The 21,591-nt window shown below is 36.8% G+C and overlaps 1 protein-coding gene across 1 annotated transcript in view; it reads right to left on the bottom strand.

The window, feature by feature from the left end:
- The window catches only part of LOC126161972 (cytoplasmic dynein 2 heavy chain 1), a 778,966-nt gene that overhangs the window by 214,257 nt on the left and 543,118 nt on the right, over window positions 1-21,591 (bottom strand). The window contains 3 exon segments of the mRNA XM_049918163.1: window positions 9,186-9,405; window positions 13,858-14,091; window positions 20,353-20,567. Coding sequence (XP_049774120.1) covers window positions 9,186-9,405; window positions 13,858-14,091; window positions 20,353-20,567 — 669 coding nt within the window.

The raw sequence follows: 21,591 nt of genomic DNA, 5'->3' as shown, positions 1-21,591 counted from the left end.
ATTGATATAAATAGTGAAGTGCAGAGGTTTTTTTTTTTCTTCCCCCCCCCCCCCCCCTCCCCCAAGAACAAAGAGACTTTATAACTTGAAATATATAAGCACTTAAGTTATTGTAATTGTAATCCCAAGTAATTAGTTGAATTCACAGCCTTTAGATCTGTGTAATTTATTGTGTAGCCAAAAATTAGTGGATTCCTTTGAGTAGTCATATAGAGGACTTCGTATTTTTCAATCTTTGGAGTCAATTGTCACTTTTCCCATCGTACATATTTCTTGTCGAAATCATTTTGCAACAGATTTTGATCGAACTGATGAGTTTACATGACAGTAAATGACAGCATCATCTGCGAACAGTTTAAGAGAGCAGCTCAAATTGTCTCCCTAAACTATTTACATAGATCAGGAACAGCAGTGGGCCTACAATATTTCTTTGGGGGCATGCAAAATAATACTTCTGTTGTACTCAATGACTTTGCATGAGTTACTAGGAATTGTGACTTTCTGGCAGGAAATCAGAAATCCAGTTGCCCAACTGGGACAATACTCCCTAGGCAAGCAATTTGCTTAGAAGTCATTTCTGAGGAAAGATGTCAAAGCCCTTGAGGAAATCTAAAAATTTGGAGTTAATTTGATATTTGCTGTCGATAGAACGCATTACTTCATGAGAACAAAGTGGTGGTTGTGTTTCACAAGAACATTATGTTTTGAATTAGTGTTAGTTATTTGTCAGTAAATCATTTTCGTAGAGGTAATCAACATTCAGACACAGTATATGTTTCAAAATACTTTCCAGCCACTTAATATGGATGTTTTGACTAGTAAGTAGTTGTACATGACTGCTAAGTAAGGATCTACTGTATCAGCACACACTGAAAGGAACCTAACTGATGTACAATCTGGACCAGAAGTCTTGCCTTTGTTAAGTGATTTAAACAGCTTCGCTACACTGAGGGTATCTACATCTAATTTAGCCATATTTGCGCTTTTTCTTGATTTCAATTCTGAAATATTTATTTTGCCTCCTTTAGTGATGAAATTTTGGAAAACTGTCTTTAGTAACTATGCTTTAATGGCACTGTCATCAATAATATTGCCATTGTCACTGCACAGTGAAGGTATTGGTTGCAGCTTACATTTGATATGACCAGACCTCTTTGGGTTTTCTGCCAGATTTTTAGACTTGTCGTGGAAACTATTAAAAGCATATTGCACTGAAGACTGTGCTGAATTTTGAATTTCTGTGAATCTTCGCCAATACTGGAGCTGTTGCATTCTTTTAAATTTCGCATGATTTTTTCATTGCTTCTGAAATAGTGTTCTGACCTATTTTGTGTACCATGGGAAATAAGTACCATCTCTTACAAATTTATTTGGTACATCTCTTCCAATTTCTGTTGAAACTGTTTCTTTGAATTTAAACCACATCTGGTCTCTGCTTACATAGTCAGACTGTAACGAGTGGAGACTGTCTCTTAGGAAGGCATCAAGTGAAGTTTCATCTGCTTTTTTAAATACATGTATTTTGTGTTTAGTTCTCGTGGGTTTGCATGTTATGTTAGTCAGTCTTGCTACAATGACATTGTGGTCATTAATCCCTGTAACCATCATGATGTTCTCTATTTGCTCACAATTATTTGTTGCTACGAGGTCAAGTATGTTTTTGCAAACATTCACACTTGGAGCAGAATCCTGAATTAATTATTCAAAATAATTTTCTGAGAAAGCATTTGGTAGGATTCCGCCTACCACTTGCTTTCACATGTGTATATGACTTACTGGCATCCTATAATGCGTTGTAGCTAGCAGTGAGCTACTACAGTATTCCAAGTAGGTTGGTTGTAACTTCTATGTAGAATTCTGGACATAGTGATGTATTTGAAGTGGCAGTTAAGCTCAAGAATATCTTCTGTTACTGAAGGATATGTTATGACTATACTCATGTTAATAAATGCCTTGGGATCTACAATAATACTGTATATATATATTGGGAACTTGTTCTTCAGCCATAAAAATATTTGTCACTATGCTTGGAAAGCCAGAGATCTCAAATCTATCAGTGAATATATCATGTCAACTGAAAAATTAAGAAAATTATTTCAAAATGTAAGTCTATGATACAGAATGTGACCACTATTTGGAGAAAGCACATATATCACTGAAAACTAACTGCTACAAAAAGAAAGTAGCAGTACCAGAGAAATTACTGAGAAAAGATGGATAGCAAATATTCTAGTATGTTATTCTACCACAAACTTTTATGTCAACAGGATGAGAAACTACTTACAACTTAGTAAAGTAATTTACAACACTGAGGCAGAGTGGTCTTGCAAGGTAGACAGGAAACAAATGACATATTTATGCAAAGTGGAGGTCAGTACAAAGACAAGAGAATTTGGAAGGAATACCAATTACAAGCAAGAGTACTGAAAAGACTTGAAACAATGAGTTGTGGGACACATAGACATCAAACATCAAATACAACAAGATACATGAGAGAGATTTCGCAGTAAAAAATAATGAAACATCTCCACAAGGAAGAAGAAGTCAATGCACACATTACTTTCAACAAACCAGTTGATTAGATGTAGCATGCAGAACATTTTGGCAGACAGAAGGTGATACATTTGACCAAGATGAGAAGTTTTGGCACATGAAACCAGCGGTACTGATTATGAAGAATTACAGACTGAGCTAAATGAAAGTCAAAATAGATAAGCTTCAGTAGCAGACAACCTTACCATGGGACTATTTTGATATACATCTGAGAAATCAATGGAAGGAAACTGTTGCAGTTAATAACCACAGAGGAATCAGTTTATCACACTCTGGATACAAGCATTATATGAGAATACTGAAATCTCAACTCCATACAATCATGGAACTTTCTTTTTAGAAGAAGAGAGCAGTTTTTGTTAGGGTAGATTCTATGTTGCTAATGTTATCATCATGAAACAGGTAACTGATAAAAGAACAGGGTGAAAGCGCAGCACCTACTGCGTACTTATAGTCTACATCAGTCTTTGACAGTTCACTAAGGAAAAAGCTACATCATGGGTAGAAACAGATCCCTACTAAGGCAATCCTGCCCCCTACCCCCAAAACATACACACACACACACACACACACACACACATACACACACACACACACACACATACACATGCACATGCACAGATTTACCTTTCTATGGTTTTTTCGACCTTTGGATACGTGCATATGAACAACATGCCCATATATTTAGCACAGTGGTTAGCAAAGGAACTTATCAATTTCAATGTTTTGACATATGTCAAAGTTTCATTTGCACAAGAATAACAAAAATGTATTACAAATAAGTAAGGCCTAGTTCCAGCAGTTTTACATGACCAGATGCTTCAGCAATGCAGCCAATGGCCAATGACAGAGCATATGTTTGTTTACACAGGGGTTCAGAGTATAGCCATCAACCGGGACGACTAACAACTCCTGTGATATTATTAGTCAGCCACGGAAGGCTTATTCTTGAATTCAGCAGACTGTACCAACCAAAGCTTGGGAGTTACAAAATGGGGCAAGCAAATGTCATAGGAACCACCTTAAAAATGGAGAATACACTCCTCTGTAAACAACTCTGGCAGAAAAGTGGGGAACCAGCTTCCTCAATCCTCATTCCACCATCCTCCCAAAAAAATTTATCTTTCAAACATATTCGTGCTCTTTTAACACAGAACATTCTAAATCCCTTTTCTCTTATCTCTCTTTGTAGTGAAGTCTTTATACCTAGTATCTCCCTCTCACTTCACTGTCTGTATTTCTCTCCCTCCCACCATATCCTTTTTCTCCCACTGTCACTTTCTCCTGTCTGTCTCTCTCTCCGTCATTGTCTTCATACCTTTCTCTCATTCTTGTTTACCTTCTCTGCCACTTACACTGTCTCTCTGTCCTACTGTCATTGTTCTTGTCCCATTCTTTTACTCTCCCATTGCCACTGTCTCTTTCTTTATCACTTACGGTCTGCCATTGTTTTCTTCAACCACCACTGTCTCTCTCCACACATATCTTTGGAGATAGTTTGCTCAGGGTGTTGTGTGTGTAGGGGATGGGAGAATGTGGGCAAATTTTTTTGTGTTACAGTTTGCCAATCTGGGAGGCGGTGGGGAGGGGGGTTCAGATACCTCCAGCCTGTGTATGGTCCCCACTCATCTCTGTTTTCCATTTCCACTGTCTCCTCTCTCTTTTGTTCCCACTGCTACTGTCTCTATCCATCTCTATTTCTCTTTTACTGTCACCATTTCTCAAAGACTATCACTATCTCCCCTCTCTTTTGCTCCCACTGCTATTTTCTTCATCCACCTCTCTTTCCTTTCACTGCCACTTTCTCTTTCCCATTGACACTGTCACCTGTCTCTTCCACCATCACTGTCTCTCTACTACTCTCTTTCAGCACAGAAAAGAGTGAATATGTTCACACACCAAAATTTTTGGCGAGAAAGATGGAATAAGGATTGAGGCAGTAGGTTCCTCCACTTTTATGTCAGAGTCTTTTAAAGAGGAGCATACTCACCTTCTCTGTGCTCTGACAGGGGCATTTACCAGCTAATTCTCTTCTTTTCCCTGTTACTGCAGGGGATACTGCTTATATAAAACAAATTCTGTATGCCAGTAAAGTTTTACTTATATACTTCAACACAGTTACATACCTTGACACATGGCAAAAAAATATGCATAATATTAGGCTCACACAAAATCGTCTGTCATCCAATGCAAGTTCACTTTATACTGCTTCATATAAAAATGTACAACTTTTTAGGCTATATCTGCAGCAAATCAAAAAATGTGGCACAAGGAATTTCGTATGACAAAATAATTTTTTGTAATGTGCTTACAGTACCAGGTGGCTCCAGCATATAATATCAAGGTCAAGATAGCCTTTATAAGGATGATGGGCCCATTATGCAGAGAAAGGGAGTCATAATGTTTTAAAGGTGAAAAAAATGGCGATACAACACATAGTTTGGTGCCCTCAGAATGTATGTGATGACCCCAGAAACTTGTCATGTGTTCACTACATCAGTTAAAATTATATTTGTGCCTCAGATCAGATATTACATGCATGTTTTATGTCCATAAGTATGGTAACATCAAACCTTCAGATCTCAGTAACGAATAATGATATCGAAAAAAAGTTTCAAAGTTCACCAAGAACATTGTCTTAAAGAACATATGGTAAAAATATCAATGATTTGCCATCAACAGAAATTATAGACATGGTCTGCCCCACAACTGATAATTTTGGTACCAAAAATCTTGGGTTCTTGGGGGTTTCTTAGGAATTGCCTATGAACAAATGGTGCTTTCACAAGATGACTAAGGCCCACCCTATATCACACATAATGCAAAAGAAACAACCAGTTTTCTCATTTTTCCTTGGCTGGAAGAAGTGCGTAATTTTTAAAATTTTAACCCTGTACTGTAGAACAGTTACAGTATGCCCATTCTACCAATAGGTATGCATGCAAATGGTCACTAGGCTAAGGGCTATCCAAAACACTTGACCCCTCATCTCTGTGACCAATAGAACCCAAGACATGAGTCTCTGAAAAATCGCATGTTTTTCCTGCAGCATTTTAGAACACATTGGTACTGCGCACTGTTGTGCATAGACCAACTGTTTCTCTTCCACCTGTTGTGCTTGCTTCCTCCACTGTCACATCTCATGTAACTCTTCAGTCAGCAAAAGTTGAGAAAAATCAGAACTCTTCAGTCAAACAGCATATTTGTTTCAGCACCCGCTCACCAACCTTTGAGATCTTATAATACCACAGTGAAGTAGCAGCATGAACTCCAATTTTGGTCTGGAGTGAGCTGTGTAGGTGGCAGCTGTGTGAACAAAATGCATTTGCCACATACATCATGTCAGCAACAAACATCTGTTCAGTAATAAATATTTCTTTATGATCATGTTTCAATGAAATGACACTGTGAAAACAGGATGCGCTTATAGTCAACCAAGGGAAAGGCTTCTCCTTGAAGGCAGAAGTTAGGATCACAAGTCGTAGAAGAACTCAAATACCTATCCCATTTAATACTTCAATCTTCTGACTCCCGACACCCCATCAGTTTTTCCACTCCTTAGCAGGTGCCTATCTCACCATACTCTTGATTCAGCCCTAGATAGAAGGGAAGAATGAAAAACATTACTTCTACAGTCAGGTTTCATCAGTGGCAAAATAGCAATAGCCTTCTATTGAGACTCTTGCTTGGCAATAATCAGGTGATATACTCTAATTCTGAAGCTGTAGTGAGCTCTTTTGGAATTGAAAAAGTTAAAGTAACAGTAGAATTCTGAAATTTCACTGAATAAAACAGAATCCATGGTAATTTTGTGGTACATTTCAAGTCTGCTGCTAGCTGGTTATTAATAACGAATCCATTATAATGTCAGCCAGTTCACTTTCTTTGGTTGTACACTCTCACCTTTTGAAAAACTTGATACTGACAATAAAACTGAACAATTTAAAAGAACGTGTAGTGTGATAAGGAGCACAATAAGAAACAAAAGGAGGGAAACAATGTTGAAGTTGCAAATGTACTTCTTGGGTTTGTGACAGGACAACACTACTTCTTCAAAGCACAGTTTCGACATCTTTCAGTAGTTACAATTACCGCTGGCTGCATCTGATCATATTTGCAGCCTAGCAGCACAGTAAACGCCCATGTCACAGGCATGAAAGCCCTCTCTCCAGCCACTGGCAGGGGACACTATGAGCGCTATTTTCATTCAGCTGTAAGAGCTTTCCTGTGCCTGTGTGATTCTTCCTCGTGGTCCCGATAAATTTTGATGCCACCACAGAAATATCAGCAGTTATGTCTTGTAGCTCATGCAGCACTGACGAGAAATCTTCTTTTGTGTAGGAATGAATTACTATCATGGTTCCATAGGCTTCAATCCTAAGACAATACCTGTTCTTTCTGTTGAAAACTGACCTTTCGTCTTATACTGATAAAGAAGAAATAGTGTTCTTTGCTGATGATACAAAATTCATAATCAAACCCAACAGGGCTGCCGGTGCTGCTCACACAATCTATGATCAAAAAGTAATGGAATTTTTTTAATTTCGCAGGCTTTATACATCCTATTTTCGAATTTTATTATTATTATTATTACTTTGTTGGTAGATGTGTTCCTGATGTACATTTGTATTTTCAGTTGTTTTGATTACTTAATTTATTGTTGACAGTCCAAAATGTTGTACATGTTTTTGACAGCTCAGTGTACTTTCCCTTTCGAAAAACATGGATTGAAGAAACTGTATCAAATTTTGCTTGAAAAATGGAATAAAGTGCAGCACTGCGTTCGAAATGTTCACTGTGGTTTTTAGTGAAAATACTACGAGTAAGATAAGAGTGGTATAAACATTTCAAAGAAAGTCAAGAAGAGGTTGAAGATGACAACCACTCTGGATGGCCTAGCACATCAGTTACTGAGAACAGTGTGGAAGAAGTAAAGAAATTGTTCTCGAAAATTATTGAATCACCTTCAGAGAGTTTGCCAATTGGCTCATGCCAAACAATTTTTTTGGATGGTCACCTGCAACATCTTTCTATTTGTAAGGCAGGAGAGAACCACTGATGAGACAGAAACAGAATTGCTGAAGGAGTTGAACACCATAATGAAAAGTGAGCTAAAGAAGTGCTTTCAAGATTTGAAAAAGTGCTGGCAGAAGTGTATTATATTTGAGGGGTATTACTTTGAAGAAGACAAAATTGATGTTGTAGAATAAATACAAATCCTTTAATAAAAACAAAATTACCATTACTTTTTGATCACACCGCAATATACAACAAATCTTGTGATCACAAGCATTTATAAAAATGTACCATTCCTTAAACATCAATTTTCTATACCAAGAAAACCTACATACACTCAATCTTTATTAGATTATTAAGTAGGATATAATACAGCTGCATGGTTTGGACAGTCAGTTTCTATACAGCTTTATGGTTTTTTTATTTAGGATTTTCTGACCTTTTTGGCCTATTTATGGAGTTACCTAAAGCAATAGAACAGTCCTCTAAAAGAAACCCTACACCAAATGACAGCTCAACACAGAAAACATAAACTTATTCTATCATACATTAAATTAGGTTCAGTGCACCGTAGAACATGGTATTTCTAGTCCAGAAAATATTACTAATTTTTTTGGAAACCAGCTGCACATTTTAATAAAACTTTTCCTCTTACTGTATACCAAGAAAAGCAGCAAGTACAGTAAAGTGGATTACTGCACGCATAAAATCATCTAGTGGTAGAAAAAGATTTCTACACAGGAAACTAAAACACAACAAAATTCCTAACACTGCAACCGATGTAAAAGATTACATAAAACAATTGTCAAATAATCTATTTATTTGGAGCAGTGTAAACAAGACATAGGCACTTTTTCAGAGCTCAAAGATGAAACAGGTGCTGCAGCTAGTAGCCATGATATTTTGTAAACCACAATAGAGGACAAAATTTATTGCAAATCTTTTTCAAATGTCAGGACTGTTTAATGAATACTTTATAAATGCAAATAAATCAGACACTAATGTAGAAAATGATGATGACAAGATAAATTTTTTTGCTACTGAGTAATTTGAAAAAGGGTCTTTTCAGTAAAATCAGAAAAGAAATCATCAGCAGGATAGGATGAAATACCAAACAAAGTGTTAAAAGAAGACATAAAAATAATTGCACAGCCACTATCCAACATAGTTCATCATTAAATTGAAGAATGTTGTTTTCTACATATTCTGAAGAATATAGGAGTTAATTTACTATTAAAAACATGCAAAAAAGAAAATATGGGGAACTATCATCCATTCTCTCTTCTTTCGAATGAAAATATTTGAAAAGGTTCTCACAATCCAAATTCAAAATTTTGTAGAATAAGTTAAGACAATTTCAAAATACACTACAGGTTTTAAAGTACCAGCTATCAAAATTGCCTTGTCTGAAAATAACTCCCTGCTAGCCACAGGAATTAATGACTATCAAAGGCCTTTGACAGTGAACCACTGCCTGCTGTTCTCTAAATGGCAAAAATATGGGTTTCAGGGAAATGTACTAGAATGGTTTAGGTCTCACCTAGCCAATTGAAGACTGACAGTCATTATACTATCATAAAGGGGAAATTGTACTTAAGAATGGAACAAAACATTACCTCCAAATCACTTTGAAGTGCAATTTGTTCTCGCTCTAGTGGTCGCACCTTTTCTAAAGTCTTGGAATACCTCACTACAGCAATGACCCAAGCAGCTAATGGTGCTGCTGCTGATGATGCTCTCTTTGCATTTGCTGGTTCCAAAGATTCCTTACGTTCCTGCATAAGACGCTCAACATGAGCTCTGGATTCAGGAGTCACTGACCTAACATCAAATGTTCTGTTGAAACAGATAACAGCAATAAATTAGTTCATTGTTTAATAACAACAATCACAATAATATTAATTGGCTAAAATGTAATGTTAAGTAAGTTTATGTCTTATTGTTCAAAAACTAATTCACTACTAAAAAAAACTTGTTTTATTATCTTCACTGGGTAATCATCACAAAAAAAAAACATAACTGTATTTTCATGACAGGTATGCATTTCTGCTAGAATGTTATTATTTACACTATTAACTATTGGTGTTTACAGTTTATTGCTCAAAATACACCAAAATTTAAAGAACTCTAAGAATATCTGTATAATTTCCTCTCTGTTGTTAGTTACCGTGCTGTTTAATTATAGTAGGTAAGTTCTGGTAGGATGTAAATCCTTTAGGAGTAAAGGAGACAACTCATCGAAAGCCACAAGTGTTGAGTTGTTGATAGGTATACACAGTTAGGAAAGGAACCTTCCTAGATTTTAGGATGAATCTTTTCTCGAGCTAGAGTACAAGAACACACACACATGCACACACTTGCACTGTCTCACTGTTCACTGTATATGACAACAAGATAGTGAATAGTTGAATATCTTCTAGGCAAGAGTTCTGATCTTTGCCTCAATTGCCTCAAAGAATTGTCAGATGACCCAAACTCATAAACACACACACACACACACACACACACACACAAAGTTCTGGTGTGTGTGTGTGTGTGTGTGTGTGTGTGTGTGTGTGTGTGTTTTGTTTGCGTATTTGTACTCTAGCTTGAGACAGGATTCATTCCAAAATCTGGCAAATTTTCTTTCTTTACTGTGTGTGCCTGTTGACAACTCAAGGCTTCTGCCTTTCAGTGAGTGGACTCCTTTACTCCAAAGTATTCAGTGTGCTGTTTTTCATGTTAACTGATGAAATGTAATGTTCAACCTGCCGTGTTTATGATTAAGTCAGAAGGAGTTTTCTGTCTAAGTTTAAATACTGTGTTTTGTTTCAGCACATTTTGTTTCTCTTTCTGAAACTGAATTACTAATTATCTAATGCTTCTCTCATTGGACATAGGTGCCTTTTTTTCTGTTTTCTTTTCACCTGCCTCGAGATGACTGGGTGTTTGTGTTGTCCTCATCATTTCATCATCATCCAGGACAGTGGCGAAATTGGACTGAGCAAAGATTGGATAATTGTACGGGCGCTGATAACCACGCAGTTGAGCGCCCCACAAACCAAACATCATCATCACACATCTGTTTTCTTCATGACTGAAATATCTCTCATCATTTACATGACTACCTTTGTTATCTATGTATAATCTTTATTACATAACAAGCTGAATTTGTTTCTTAATTGAGTCTTGTATACTCCACAATTCTTAAATAAATTCTCATAATTTCCATTTGTAATTTTGAGATGATGAGTCTCTTTTTCCTTACCTTTGTATTTATTTTTACTTGTATCAATCATAGTATTCTATACAATTTTATTAATGTTTCAAAAAATATGATCATGTCTGTTATAAGTTGGACTATGTCATTACTAAGTGTACTTTACTGTTCATTTGTTCTAGATAAATGTGTCAAAGGCAAATACATTATTCTTCTTGGAAATTCCCAATGAACACTTGTCCTTTCCTTTTTTTAACTTTTGCATTAAAATATGCATTATCCTTATGTAGTGGGATTTGTCATTATTCATCAGCTATTGTAATATTTCATCAGTAGCGGATTTAATGACAGTGAAACAGGTGTGTATCAAGAATGCCAACTCCTGAGAGCCCCGAAATCTCCTGCTTGATGCTTTTTTTTCTAAGATAAAGTTTGCTTCAAAATATTTACTCTCATGAGGTGGTTAATAATTTTGCACAACAGAAAGGGGGGGGGGGGGGGGGAAGGGGGCATAAATACACTGCCAGAAAAAAATTAGTACACCTCTTTACACATTTCCAGTTTGCTCAAGATTCATCATTGCAACAGTGCATATGGAGTACATGAAAGGATTACATTTACGGATCAATTACAAAGGAATTCTGAAGTGCCAGGTATTGACCCATGCTGAAACACCCATATTATTAGGTGGTGTAGCTTCCACAGGCAAAAATGTAAGTCCTGTCTCTGGCATCCATTCAATCATACAGATGCCAAATACTATCCTAAGATATGTTATTTCAACTTCTTCATGTAGTTCTGTAAAGAATTGTTGGTTGACGAGTCACTCAAGTCACTTCTGGACCCATCACATCCCACACATGTCAAATTGGACATCACATCCCACACATGTCAAATTGGAGACAAGTCCAGAGATCATGCTGGCCAGGAAAGTTGCTGCACATCTCGCACAGCACCTTGAGTTTCACAGGCAGTGTGTGGACAAGCATTATCTTGTTGGAACACAACATCACCTTCTTGTTGCAAGAAAGGCAAAAAAAAAAAAAAAAAAAAAAAGGTTCTAACAACATTTTGTTCATACTGAGCGCTGGTTGGTGTACCCTGTAGGAACACCAATGGTGAACAAGAGTAGTAGCTTATCACAACCCAGACCATGAGGCCAAGAGAAGGTCTAGCGTGTCTTGGATGAATGCACTATAAGACATTGCTCCATGCTAATTGGAACACTACAATTTGACCTCTTTCAGACTCTTCAGGTGACTGCAAGAAGCATGAGTGCATCTCTGTGGCATGGTTGCCTGCTTGCTTCATCTGTGTGCACCACACTGAGTCTTTTGGCTGTGAGCATTCCCTATTGAAGGGTAGACACAGACGGTGCTCTGGTAGCTATGCCACTACGGTGTCTGTGGGTGGACGATGTTGAAATCCTTATCAGTAATTCTAGTATCCCCCAGGAAATTTGTTTTCACATTTGTCATGTCAATAAAAATGAGCACATGGTGTCCAGCCTAGCTTTGTGAGATACCTTCCTATCAGAATTTAAGATTTTGTTGCTGTTCATCTTTAGTTTCTAACACCTTTCTCTTCCTAGTAGTAAGTGTTTATAAGGTCACAAAGTACTGATGCCTCGACACCATCATCACCTATGGCAGTGCCTGAAGCCTGTCCACTATGCCCACTGTATCTTTCAACAACTTTTTTTGGTTAGGGGCCAATCCCCCTGTATCCATAAGCAACAAATGCAATCCCTAGCCATCTCTGTTCATGTTCAAGTACACAACAAGAAAGCACTAGATATAACTCATCAGTGCTAGAGTACATCTGAATATTTGCAATGGCCAATAATTCATTTTTACTCGGGTGACTGTGACATTTCGGTTTTGATTTATTACCTGCTCATAACATGCAACTTTACATGCATGACATTGTTAACAATGAAGCTACAGAACAAAGTTAGACAGTACTACACTAATAATAACAAAAAATACAAACAATTAGATAAATGAAACGGAATACTTAGCACAATACAGTCAGGTAGCGATCACTTACAAGTAAAAATATGTAATAAAACATGTGTACTGGTATTCTACACATACTATGTACAGCTACCTCATGTCAGTGATTAGAGCACTAAACTTCAAGTCAACTAATTGAATACTATCACTCCCAAAATAAACAAACAGTTAGAAAAAATTAATTAACATTACTCATCACAAATAAATAAGCTGTTTCTGTTCAACTTTTCACAAAGGTACGTAAGAAAACAGCTACACTAAACACTGCGTATAAGCTAGGTGCAGTTGCAGCTGCCAGTCGCTCACTTGCCTACTACTACTGCATTTCTCGCATCGCCAAACAATGCATAGCATTCTCCAAAGTTCATAAAATTTATGTGAATATTCTCATCAAAGTATTTCAATTATTATGTAGAATTCTGGTCCACGATTGGTAGCTGGTAGTTGTAAGTGTGTGAGGTGTGCTTCCTTGTGTGTGTGTGAATGGGCTGCCTCTCTCTTTTACTGATGAAGGTTGTGGCTGAAAGCTTTACGTAAGTGTCTTTTAATTGTGCCTGTCTGAAACTTGATGTCTTTTTTACAGTAAGTAGAAATCTGGCTTTTCCTACATTATATTAAAATTTCATTCATTAGTGGATGCACCTTCATCAAACACATTAAATACAATAATTAAAGATCTCATTTGCATTACTTTTTGTGAGCTCTTCCAGCCTAAATCTTCTGTAAAGAAAAATGCTTTTCTATTCCAATATCTGACACTAAAAACTACCTGTATCCCCAAAAATGAGTACTACAGCTGGAGCTTCATAAGCATATCACACAAATCTTCAGGATAACGCATGTTATGCACATATTGCACATTATCAAAAAATTTCTAGGTTTGTACTATGCAATTAACTAATAATTTAATGCAACATATTGCATGATAGTACCTCTTCCTATAAATAAGAGAAACAAAAAGATCACAGAAACCTGAAAAAAGTTAACATTTCCATTTTCATAAAGCACATCTCAAAACAGTATACTGGCAGAAGATCAGATTATTAATGAAACAGTTTTATACTTTGCTCTTACCTAATCTCCTCCTTGACACCTCTTTTAGCTAGGAAGTTTTTCATATTGTTCCAAGAAGTATCACGAATTCCCATAAGGCTAAGAACACATTCAAGTATATCACGTATGATTTCTGGTGGCGCCCGAAGTGAACGAATTTCTGAAAGTGACTCTGATTTTATGTTACCCACAGCAGCCCTTGCTTGTTGTATCACAGGTTCAATTTCAGCTAGTTCTGCATCTATTTCTTTTTTCCTGCAAGAAAATGAATTGCCTTTCAGTTGAAAATTGTATGTAGTATCCCTGTGAAAAAATCCTAGATAAAAATATTATGCCGATCGTAGATTATATTTTATACAGAGTATTCAAGAGAATCTAAATATAAAATTATTTTCTCTATTTACTCGTCTCTGTTTCCTGATCTTAATAAGCAAAACCCCAGTAAATATTTTGATGCATCTTCAAGGCTACTGTGCAAATAGCAATACATGTCGCTTGTGCAGTTATCGTTATTCGACATTAGAAAATGCAAGCTTTTAACTACAGACTCGCATACACGAATTCTCACTAACACTGGTACTTCTTCTATAGTCTAATACATGTCTGAGTAGAATACAGTTATATGGTGTGTAAAAGTGACTGCACAAGGTGGGATGAGATGTGAATGGTGGAGAATGAATGGAAGGGGAACAGAGAGGACTTCTCTCTATATTTTACTATTGCTTTCCATTCACAGGTGAAGCCTGCAAATAATGCCTTCGGAAGCACCACATTCAATAATTTTAGGATAATCTTACATTCCTAATAAATCAGATTGTTCAATGTATCTGTAAGACTCATTCCTGGGGTGAACAAGTCTCTGACTATCTTTGTGTCACCTATTAGCCCATTAGTCCAACATGTACTCAATTAAACACACTCAGATATTACTCATGGACTGATCACAGAATTTGTATGAACCCATTTCTGTTTAATACATGTAGTTCGCTGTACCATAACAGTGAACTAAACCTGCCACTTCCTTTATTCATGACTAAGATAAAACAATACTTGTATTTCATATTCTCAGGCACTGCTACTTTCAAGTACGACATGACTGGTATGGCACACAAGTATCAAATGAATGGTTTCAACTATCTCTCTTAACTGTGTGACTGAAGGCAGTTACATCATTATATTTTGATAAATGTTCACCTTCAAATTTTTCAATCCTAGTCATCTGACATTACTTCAATAGTTTATGAAAACTGGAATCGACTTCTTGACTAAAACCATATGGTACACAAGCAAATCATCAAATGTAAGGCTGGTGTCTTAAATTAAATTTAACACTTTCATTGTGTCATATACAACAGTGTAACACAAAACATTCACATTTTGAAGTTACACAAACAAGAAACATAAAAATTGCAAAAACAGAAATATTCATTCCTCTTCAAAAATAAAATTATTCTAGTGCTCACTTCCGCTGACAACACACTCTCAAGACTCTATTGGTAAGTTATCCAAGGTGAAATAATGCAAGTAAACATTCTCATAGATTAGGCCTTAAACCTGTTCTGATTGGACAAATGCTGCCTACAAGACAGTAAAAGGAGCAATCTGTGATCATGGAACATGTGATCATCATGTTGCCAATCCTGTCAGCTGAAATTCCAGCAGATGAATCCTGGGAGTACTACTGCTTCTTTATTCAAGCAGTTCCTTATTTGGACTTACAAGGTTGAGTAGACCCTATTGCAGACCTCCTTATCTCAGAAAAAAATCCAAGGAGCTACTGGGAATTGAACCCATGTCCTTTTGCACCAACAGCAGTAACCACTAACCATTTGGCTATGGAGACAGATATAGAAGGTTTTGCAAGAAACTGTAGGTGGAACACAGTGGTAGATACATCCATAATGCACCCTTTAAGTGCCCAGCAGTTCCATGGCAATGTATCCCCAGAGCTAAAATATTACTTGGTGTCAAATCATGAGTCAGAATAAACTGACCAAATCGAGAAAAAAAAAAAAAAGCTCTTTGAAAATAAGGAATGGTCAATAAGCAGAGTGTCCTTGTACATGCTCTGTCGGAATTACAAGTCTCATAAAGTTTACCCTGTTTGAGATGCACACAGTTTTGTAGCACTTCACAGTATCACTAGACTTACTGCCACATTTTATTAGTAAAAACAGTATTTCTCTCACACTTGGAATTTGTCTTTAATGCCTTGGAGGCAAAAAAAGTATTATGTAACAAATGTTCATGAAGCTCACAAGTTTTAATTTTTGTCCATTGCTGAAAATTAGTTTGTTTAAGTGTCAAGAAGATGAAAAGGAAACTTATGACTAAACAACATGACATCTTTGAAGAATCCTGTTTGTCAACTGCCTGATGAAATACTACATGTGGTTTGTGTAGATCTATACCAACATTATTCTAGAAACATAAATTTCAATGCTATAATCCCAAATTTTACTGCCATTCAGATCACAAATCAAATGGATTGTAACATGTTTCGTAAAATAACTCAGCAACTGCTTCACTGTTCTACTCGAACATATGTAGGTTTTCACATGGTGTGACAATTAAGAAGTTTATGCTTTAATAATGGCCCAGTAGTTTTCATCCTTGAAAACCATTACTAAGTAATTTTTCTATCAGGAGTGGAAAGCGAGGCAGCACAGTCTGGAGTACAAGGAGAGCATGTTTTAATAAAAATAAAAAAAAATAAAAAAAATAAAAAAAACCTTTTCACTCATATTTTCTCCATACTGTCAAATTAGCTAATGCAGAATTAGTTAAATATGCCAGTGTCATATATAACTAAAAAGAGATTCTTCCCAAATAGTAAACTCTCAAAAAATTTTTGTGTCTCATACTGTAAACAGCAGTATTGTGAAAACTCTACACTTGTTTCAGTGATCATTAATAATTTTCAGTCCTCTCCCCCCTCTCCTCTCTCTCTCACTCAAGGTAATTTGATGTGTCGTGCTCCTCTACATCTACATCATACTCCGCAAGCCACCTAATGGTGTGTGGTGGAAGGTACACTACCTGATCTCTCCACCCCTGTTCCACTCGTGCATAGTGCGTGGGAAGAATGATTGTCGGTAACCCTCTGTATTGGCTCTAATTTCTCGAATTCTCTCCTGGTGGTCAATACGTGAGGTGTATGTGGGAGGAAGTAATATGTTGTCTGACTCCTCCTGAAAAACGCTGTTCCAAAATTTCAAAAGTAAATCTCTCTGTGATGTACAACGTCTCTCTTGTAACATATGCCAGTGGAGTTTGTTTAACATCTCTTAACGCTCTCTCACCAGCTAAATGATTCTGTGACAAAATGCACCGCTTTTTGTTAGATCTTCTCTATCTCCTGTATCAGTCCTGCCTGATAGTGATCCCAGATAGATGAACAATACACAAGAATCAGGCAAACAAGCACCTTATAAACTACTTCTTTCATGGATGAGTTACATTTTCTTAAGATTCTTCCAATGAATCTGAGTCTGGTGTCTGCTTTTCCCACTATCTGTTTTACGTGGTCATTTCATTTAAGGTCACTCTGGATAGTTACGCCTAGATATTTTACGGCACATGCTGTCTCCAGCTGTTTGTCATCAAGAGTGTAGCTGTACAATAGTGGATTTCTTTTCCTATGTATGCACAATATGTTACATTTATTTACATTCAGAGTCAACTGGCAGAGTCTGCACCATTCTTCAATTCTCTGCAGGTTGTTCTGCAAATTTGTACTGTTTTTTGGCACTGCTACTTTGGTATAACCAACTGCATCATCTGGGAATAGCCTTAAAGAGCATCTGACGCTTTCTACTAGATCATTTATATATATTGTGAACAGCAATGGTTCTATCACACTTCCCTGTGGTACTCCGAATATCACGTAAGATGTTACCCTCATGAGTTGTTTCTCTAACTATAGAATCAAGGTAATTTTTGGACAAGACATCCAGAATGATGTCACATGATTACCTGTCTCTGGCACCAGCTTTGATGGCATAGCACTCCCAATCTATACCTGGCAAGTTGAAGTCACCCCATATTACAAATGAATAGTTTGTCCAACTGAAACTTGATTGTATATAACATATACCAAAATTTTCTTTTTTTTAGCCATTAATGGATCAAATTTGTGCATGGATTGCAGATAATATACTGCTGACAGTATATTCATTATGAAGGATAAAAGTTGCATAAAAAGTTCTCGGTTTACTTGCCGCGTCAAATTTGGATAAAATCCCAAGCTTTCGATGACTACCTCCGTCATCTTCGTCAGGGGTAAAATTAGACTCTGTGAAAATAATTTCAACAGAGATTCCGGTTATGCACTCAGCAATGCATGGAAGCACGCAATTGATATAGAAAGAGCGCAGAGGGAGACTTCTTACATTCCTCGCAGTTCTCCGCCTGTTGCGATGGATGGCGCTGCAAGCAACGCTGGATAAAGCGCGCAAACAAAATCTATGGATATAGAGGCCGCCACCTCAGTACGCATCGGTTTCACCGTGACGTCATCCAGCCAATGAGAAGCCGTCTACTGCTTATAAAAGCGGAAGCCTCACCGGTCCACGACAGTCAGTTTTACCCCTGACGAAGATGACGGAGGTAGACATCGAAAGCTTGGGATTTTATCCAAATTTGACGCGGCAAGTAAACCGAGAACTTTTTATGCAAGGACTCCGTCGCGAAAGACTTCGTAGTCAAGGATAAAAGTTAGCTTTCAAATATCTCATGGTTTTAAAACTACTATTTTTTGCCATGAAAGAAACCATATTATTAAAGAAATTTCATTACATTCACACTTAAATCGTGTTGCAGAATTCTGAAATAGTGAGATACAAATATATTTGACAGATTATTTCTTTTACTCATTAACTTTTGTAGTGACACAATAGTTAAAATCCCATGTTTTCCTTTAGATGAAGAATTAAAATCATTAATTAATACAGTTTTCACTTTGCTGTCGTCTGTTCCACTTTGTGCATCATAAATAAGGCTTAACAAATGGAGATAATGTTTGTTTGAAGTTTTTTTCACAGATTTCCATCATAGCCTGAAGAGCACACTGTCTTTTTCACTACGAATTATGTTGTTGCTAATAGCAAATTTTTAGCAGTTCTACCCTTCACTTCAAACAGATACACAACAGTCAGTGTGTATTTAGAGTCTTCTTAAATGTCAATGTTGTACATGGTCAGTTCACATTAATGTAACAACCAAATATGTTTGATGTCAGCACGTAATAACCACTCTCAGATAGCAGGTGACAGCACTAGCAGTGAAAAAGATGTCGGCGAGAAGTGGAGAACAGTACAGCTGTTGATGTAATGCATACATGGAGCAATTTATCCAACATCAAAATTGCCATGATCATTGGCCTTTGGTCAAGGGTGGAAGTATTTCTGAAATGGCTAAGTTTGTAAACCGTTTGCATGCCATTTCTGAAATAGCTAAGTTTTTAAACTGTTTGCATGCCACTGTGGTTAAAGTATACAATGCATTGCAAAATGTCACTATCCAAAACCAGCAATGAGGCAACTGTGATGCATCACAGACCATAGATGACAGGAGTCGATTACAGCTGTGGCGATGTTTATGGCTGAACAGACATAAAACTGTAGAGCACCTGACTGCCCAGATGAACAAAGCGGCTACCAAGAGTGTCTCCTCAATGACCACTGCAGTGAATGTTTCTGCATGCAGGCCTAAACAGCAGGCACCGGGTTAATGTGCCAATGCTGACTGCTGCTGATCAGCAACAAAGGTTGGAATCTGCATGCCAATACCACATATGGAAGTCCACTGGGAGGGCACAGGTGGCCTTTTCAGATGAATCATATTTTATGCTCCGTCAAACAGATGGCTGCTGATGTCTACAGCCTCAAGAACATCTGAAAGCCAAACTCTACACCAATTGTCAGAAGAGACCAGGCTGGAGGAGGGGGCATTATGATTTGGAGAATCTTTTCGTGGCATTCCCTAGGTGATCTCATCAATCTGGAAGGCACAATCGATTAACCTTCCTGTATGTCTTGCAAAAGTCCATACTGCTAAAATGGTTATTCAGGCTTTTCACAGTTGGTTGCATTAATGTGGCTGGTCAGTGTAGATAACTGGTTATTACATATAAAGTCTTCCCCTACATTAACGTCTTACTTTTAAGAGTTCTTCTGTTTTGGTAAAGTTCAGAAAAATTACTTTGTGAAGATACTTGGGTCATATTATTCCTTGAAATATTTTATCAGTTCAGTTGACACTGTCCTAAGTAATGTAAAACTACTGGTCATAAAACATAAATGTAGTCAAAAATTGTGAGTCACTATATTATTCTTAATCCAAGCTACTGCCTTGTATGAATGTCAATCAATGGCAAAAATATTGATTTTTCACTGTCAGAATTACATTTAGTCCGTCAACAAGAGAAAATGTTTTGCATAAAATACATAAAATCACTATGATATTGTGAAGCAAACTATGACAAGACTGCAGGAATACATATTCAAGATGCATTACCTTATCATAAGTTCCTGATTCTTCTTCTCACTTTGTTCTTTGAGCATTTCCAGTTGTCCTTTATGTGAGTTTGCATTGTGCATTGTTTCTGTTATTATCTGAAGGGCAGTATTTGCTTTAGCTTGCTTCTCTGCAAGTTCCTTCTGCTGAATATCTGCTTCTGACTTGAGAGAGTCCACAACATTTTTGGCTTCTGTAAGTTTCATCACTCCAATCTATTTTTTAAAAAAATGTGCACAACATTATTATTTCTGGAAAAAAATTTGAGAGCAATATCATCTATAGTTTGTTTACAACATCCTGAATGAGGGATCCCTAGTTCTGAATTGGCTGAAGTTGGTGTTTTGTTTCCAGCCACTGCCAACATTGGTGATCTAAAACTACTGAATGTTTGTTTACCATGGTCACTACAAAGCGCTTGACGTGCCATGCTGTGGCAAGCCAGCAAGCAAATGTGTAGTGACAGCACTCTGTGAGAAAAGCACAGCTTGTTCCTACTGACCACCATTCTCCCAATGGTTGTCTGTCTGTTGGGCTACAATAGGAGGAGCCAGCTTCCTCTACTCCACATCCCCACCTTCCACCATGAAAATTTGGTCAGGACATTGTGAACAAATTATATGTGGTGTTAAGAAAATAGCTGGACTTTCAAATACTTTTCATAAATGCTTCAGTCATGTCAGTTTTTAATTCTATATTCAGACTCATAATTAATAGTTGTGTTTATACTAAAAATACCTGGTGAAAATGAGGAAAGTTTAAAGATGTGTAGAGTTGTTTCATGCAATTCCTATATTTCGAATTCATATACAGTTAGATAATTTTAAAGAGTTGTTAGTACAGTATTATTGATATAACTATGTTTTCATACATATATATCTGACTAAGCTTAATTGTCACTGTTTTTGTTACAAAGGCACAAAACAATTTTAGTAAACAAAGAGAATTGCTATTACACATGAAAAAGAATTGTTTTTACATTTTTCAGTTGGAGACAAATAAAATGACTATCACACACTGACAATATAAAAACAGTAATCGTGACAAGAAAGCATTGTAATCAAGTGTTAAAATAATCATACCAATAGCTGCTTGAGTCAAATAATTTTTTATACAATGATGACACATTAGTGGTGGCTTATGGGTGCATAATCAGAAAGGGGAGATTTATACACACTGATGACACAGTGAAGTGGTGACAAATAGCTACACAATTGAAAAGGGAGAAGATAAGTTAAC

The sequence above is a fragment of the Schistocerca cancellata genome, chromosome 2 (assembly GCF_023864275.1).
Source record: "Schistocerca cancellata isolate TAMUIC-IGC-003103 chromosome 2, iqSchCanc2.1, whole genome shotgun sequence".
NCBI classification, from domain to species: domain Eukaryota; kingdom Metazoa; phylum Arthropoda; class Insecta; order Orthoptera; family Acrididae; genus Schistocerca; species Schistocerca cancellata.
This window is presented reverse-complemented; position numbering and strand designations above follow the sequence as displayed.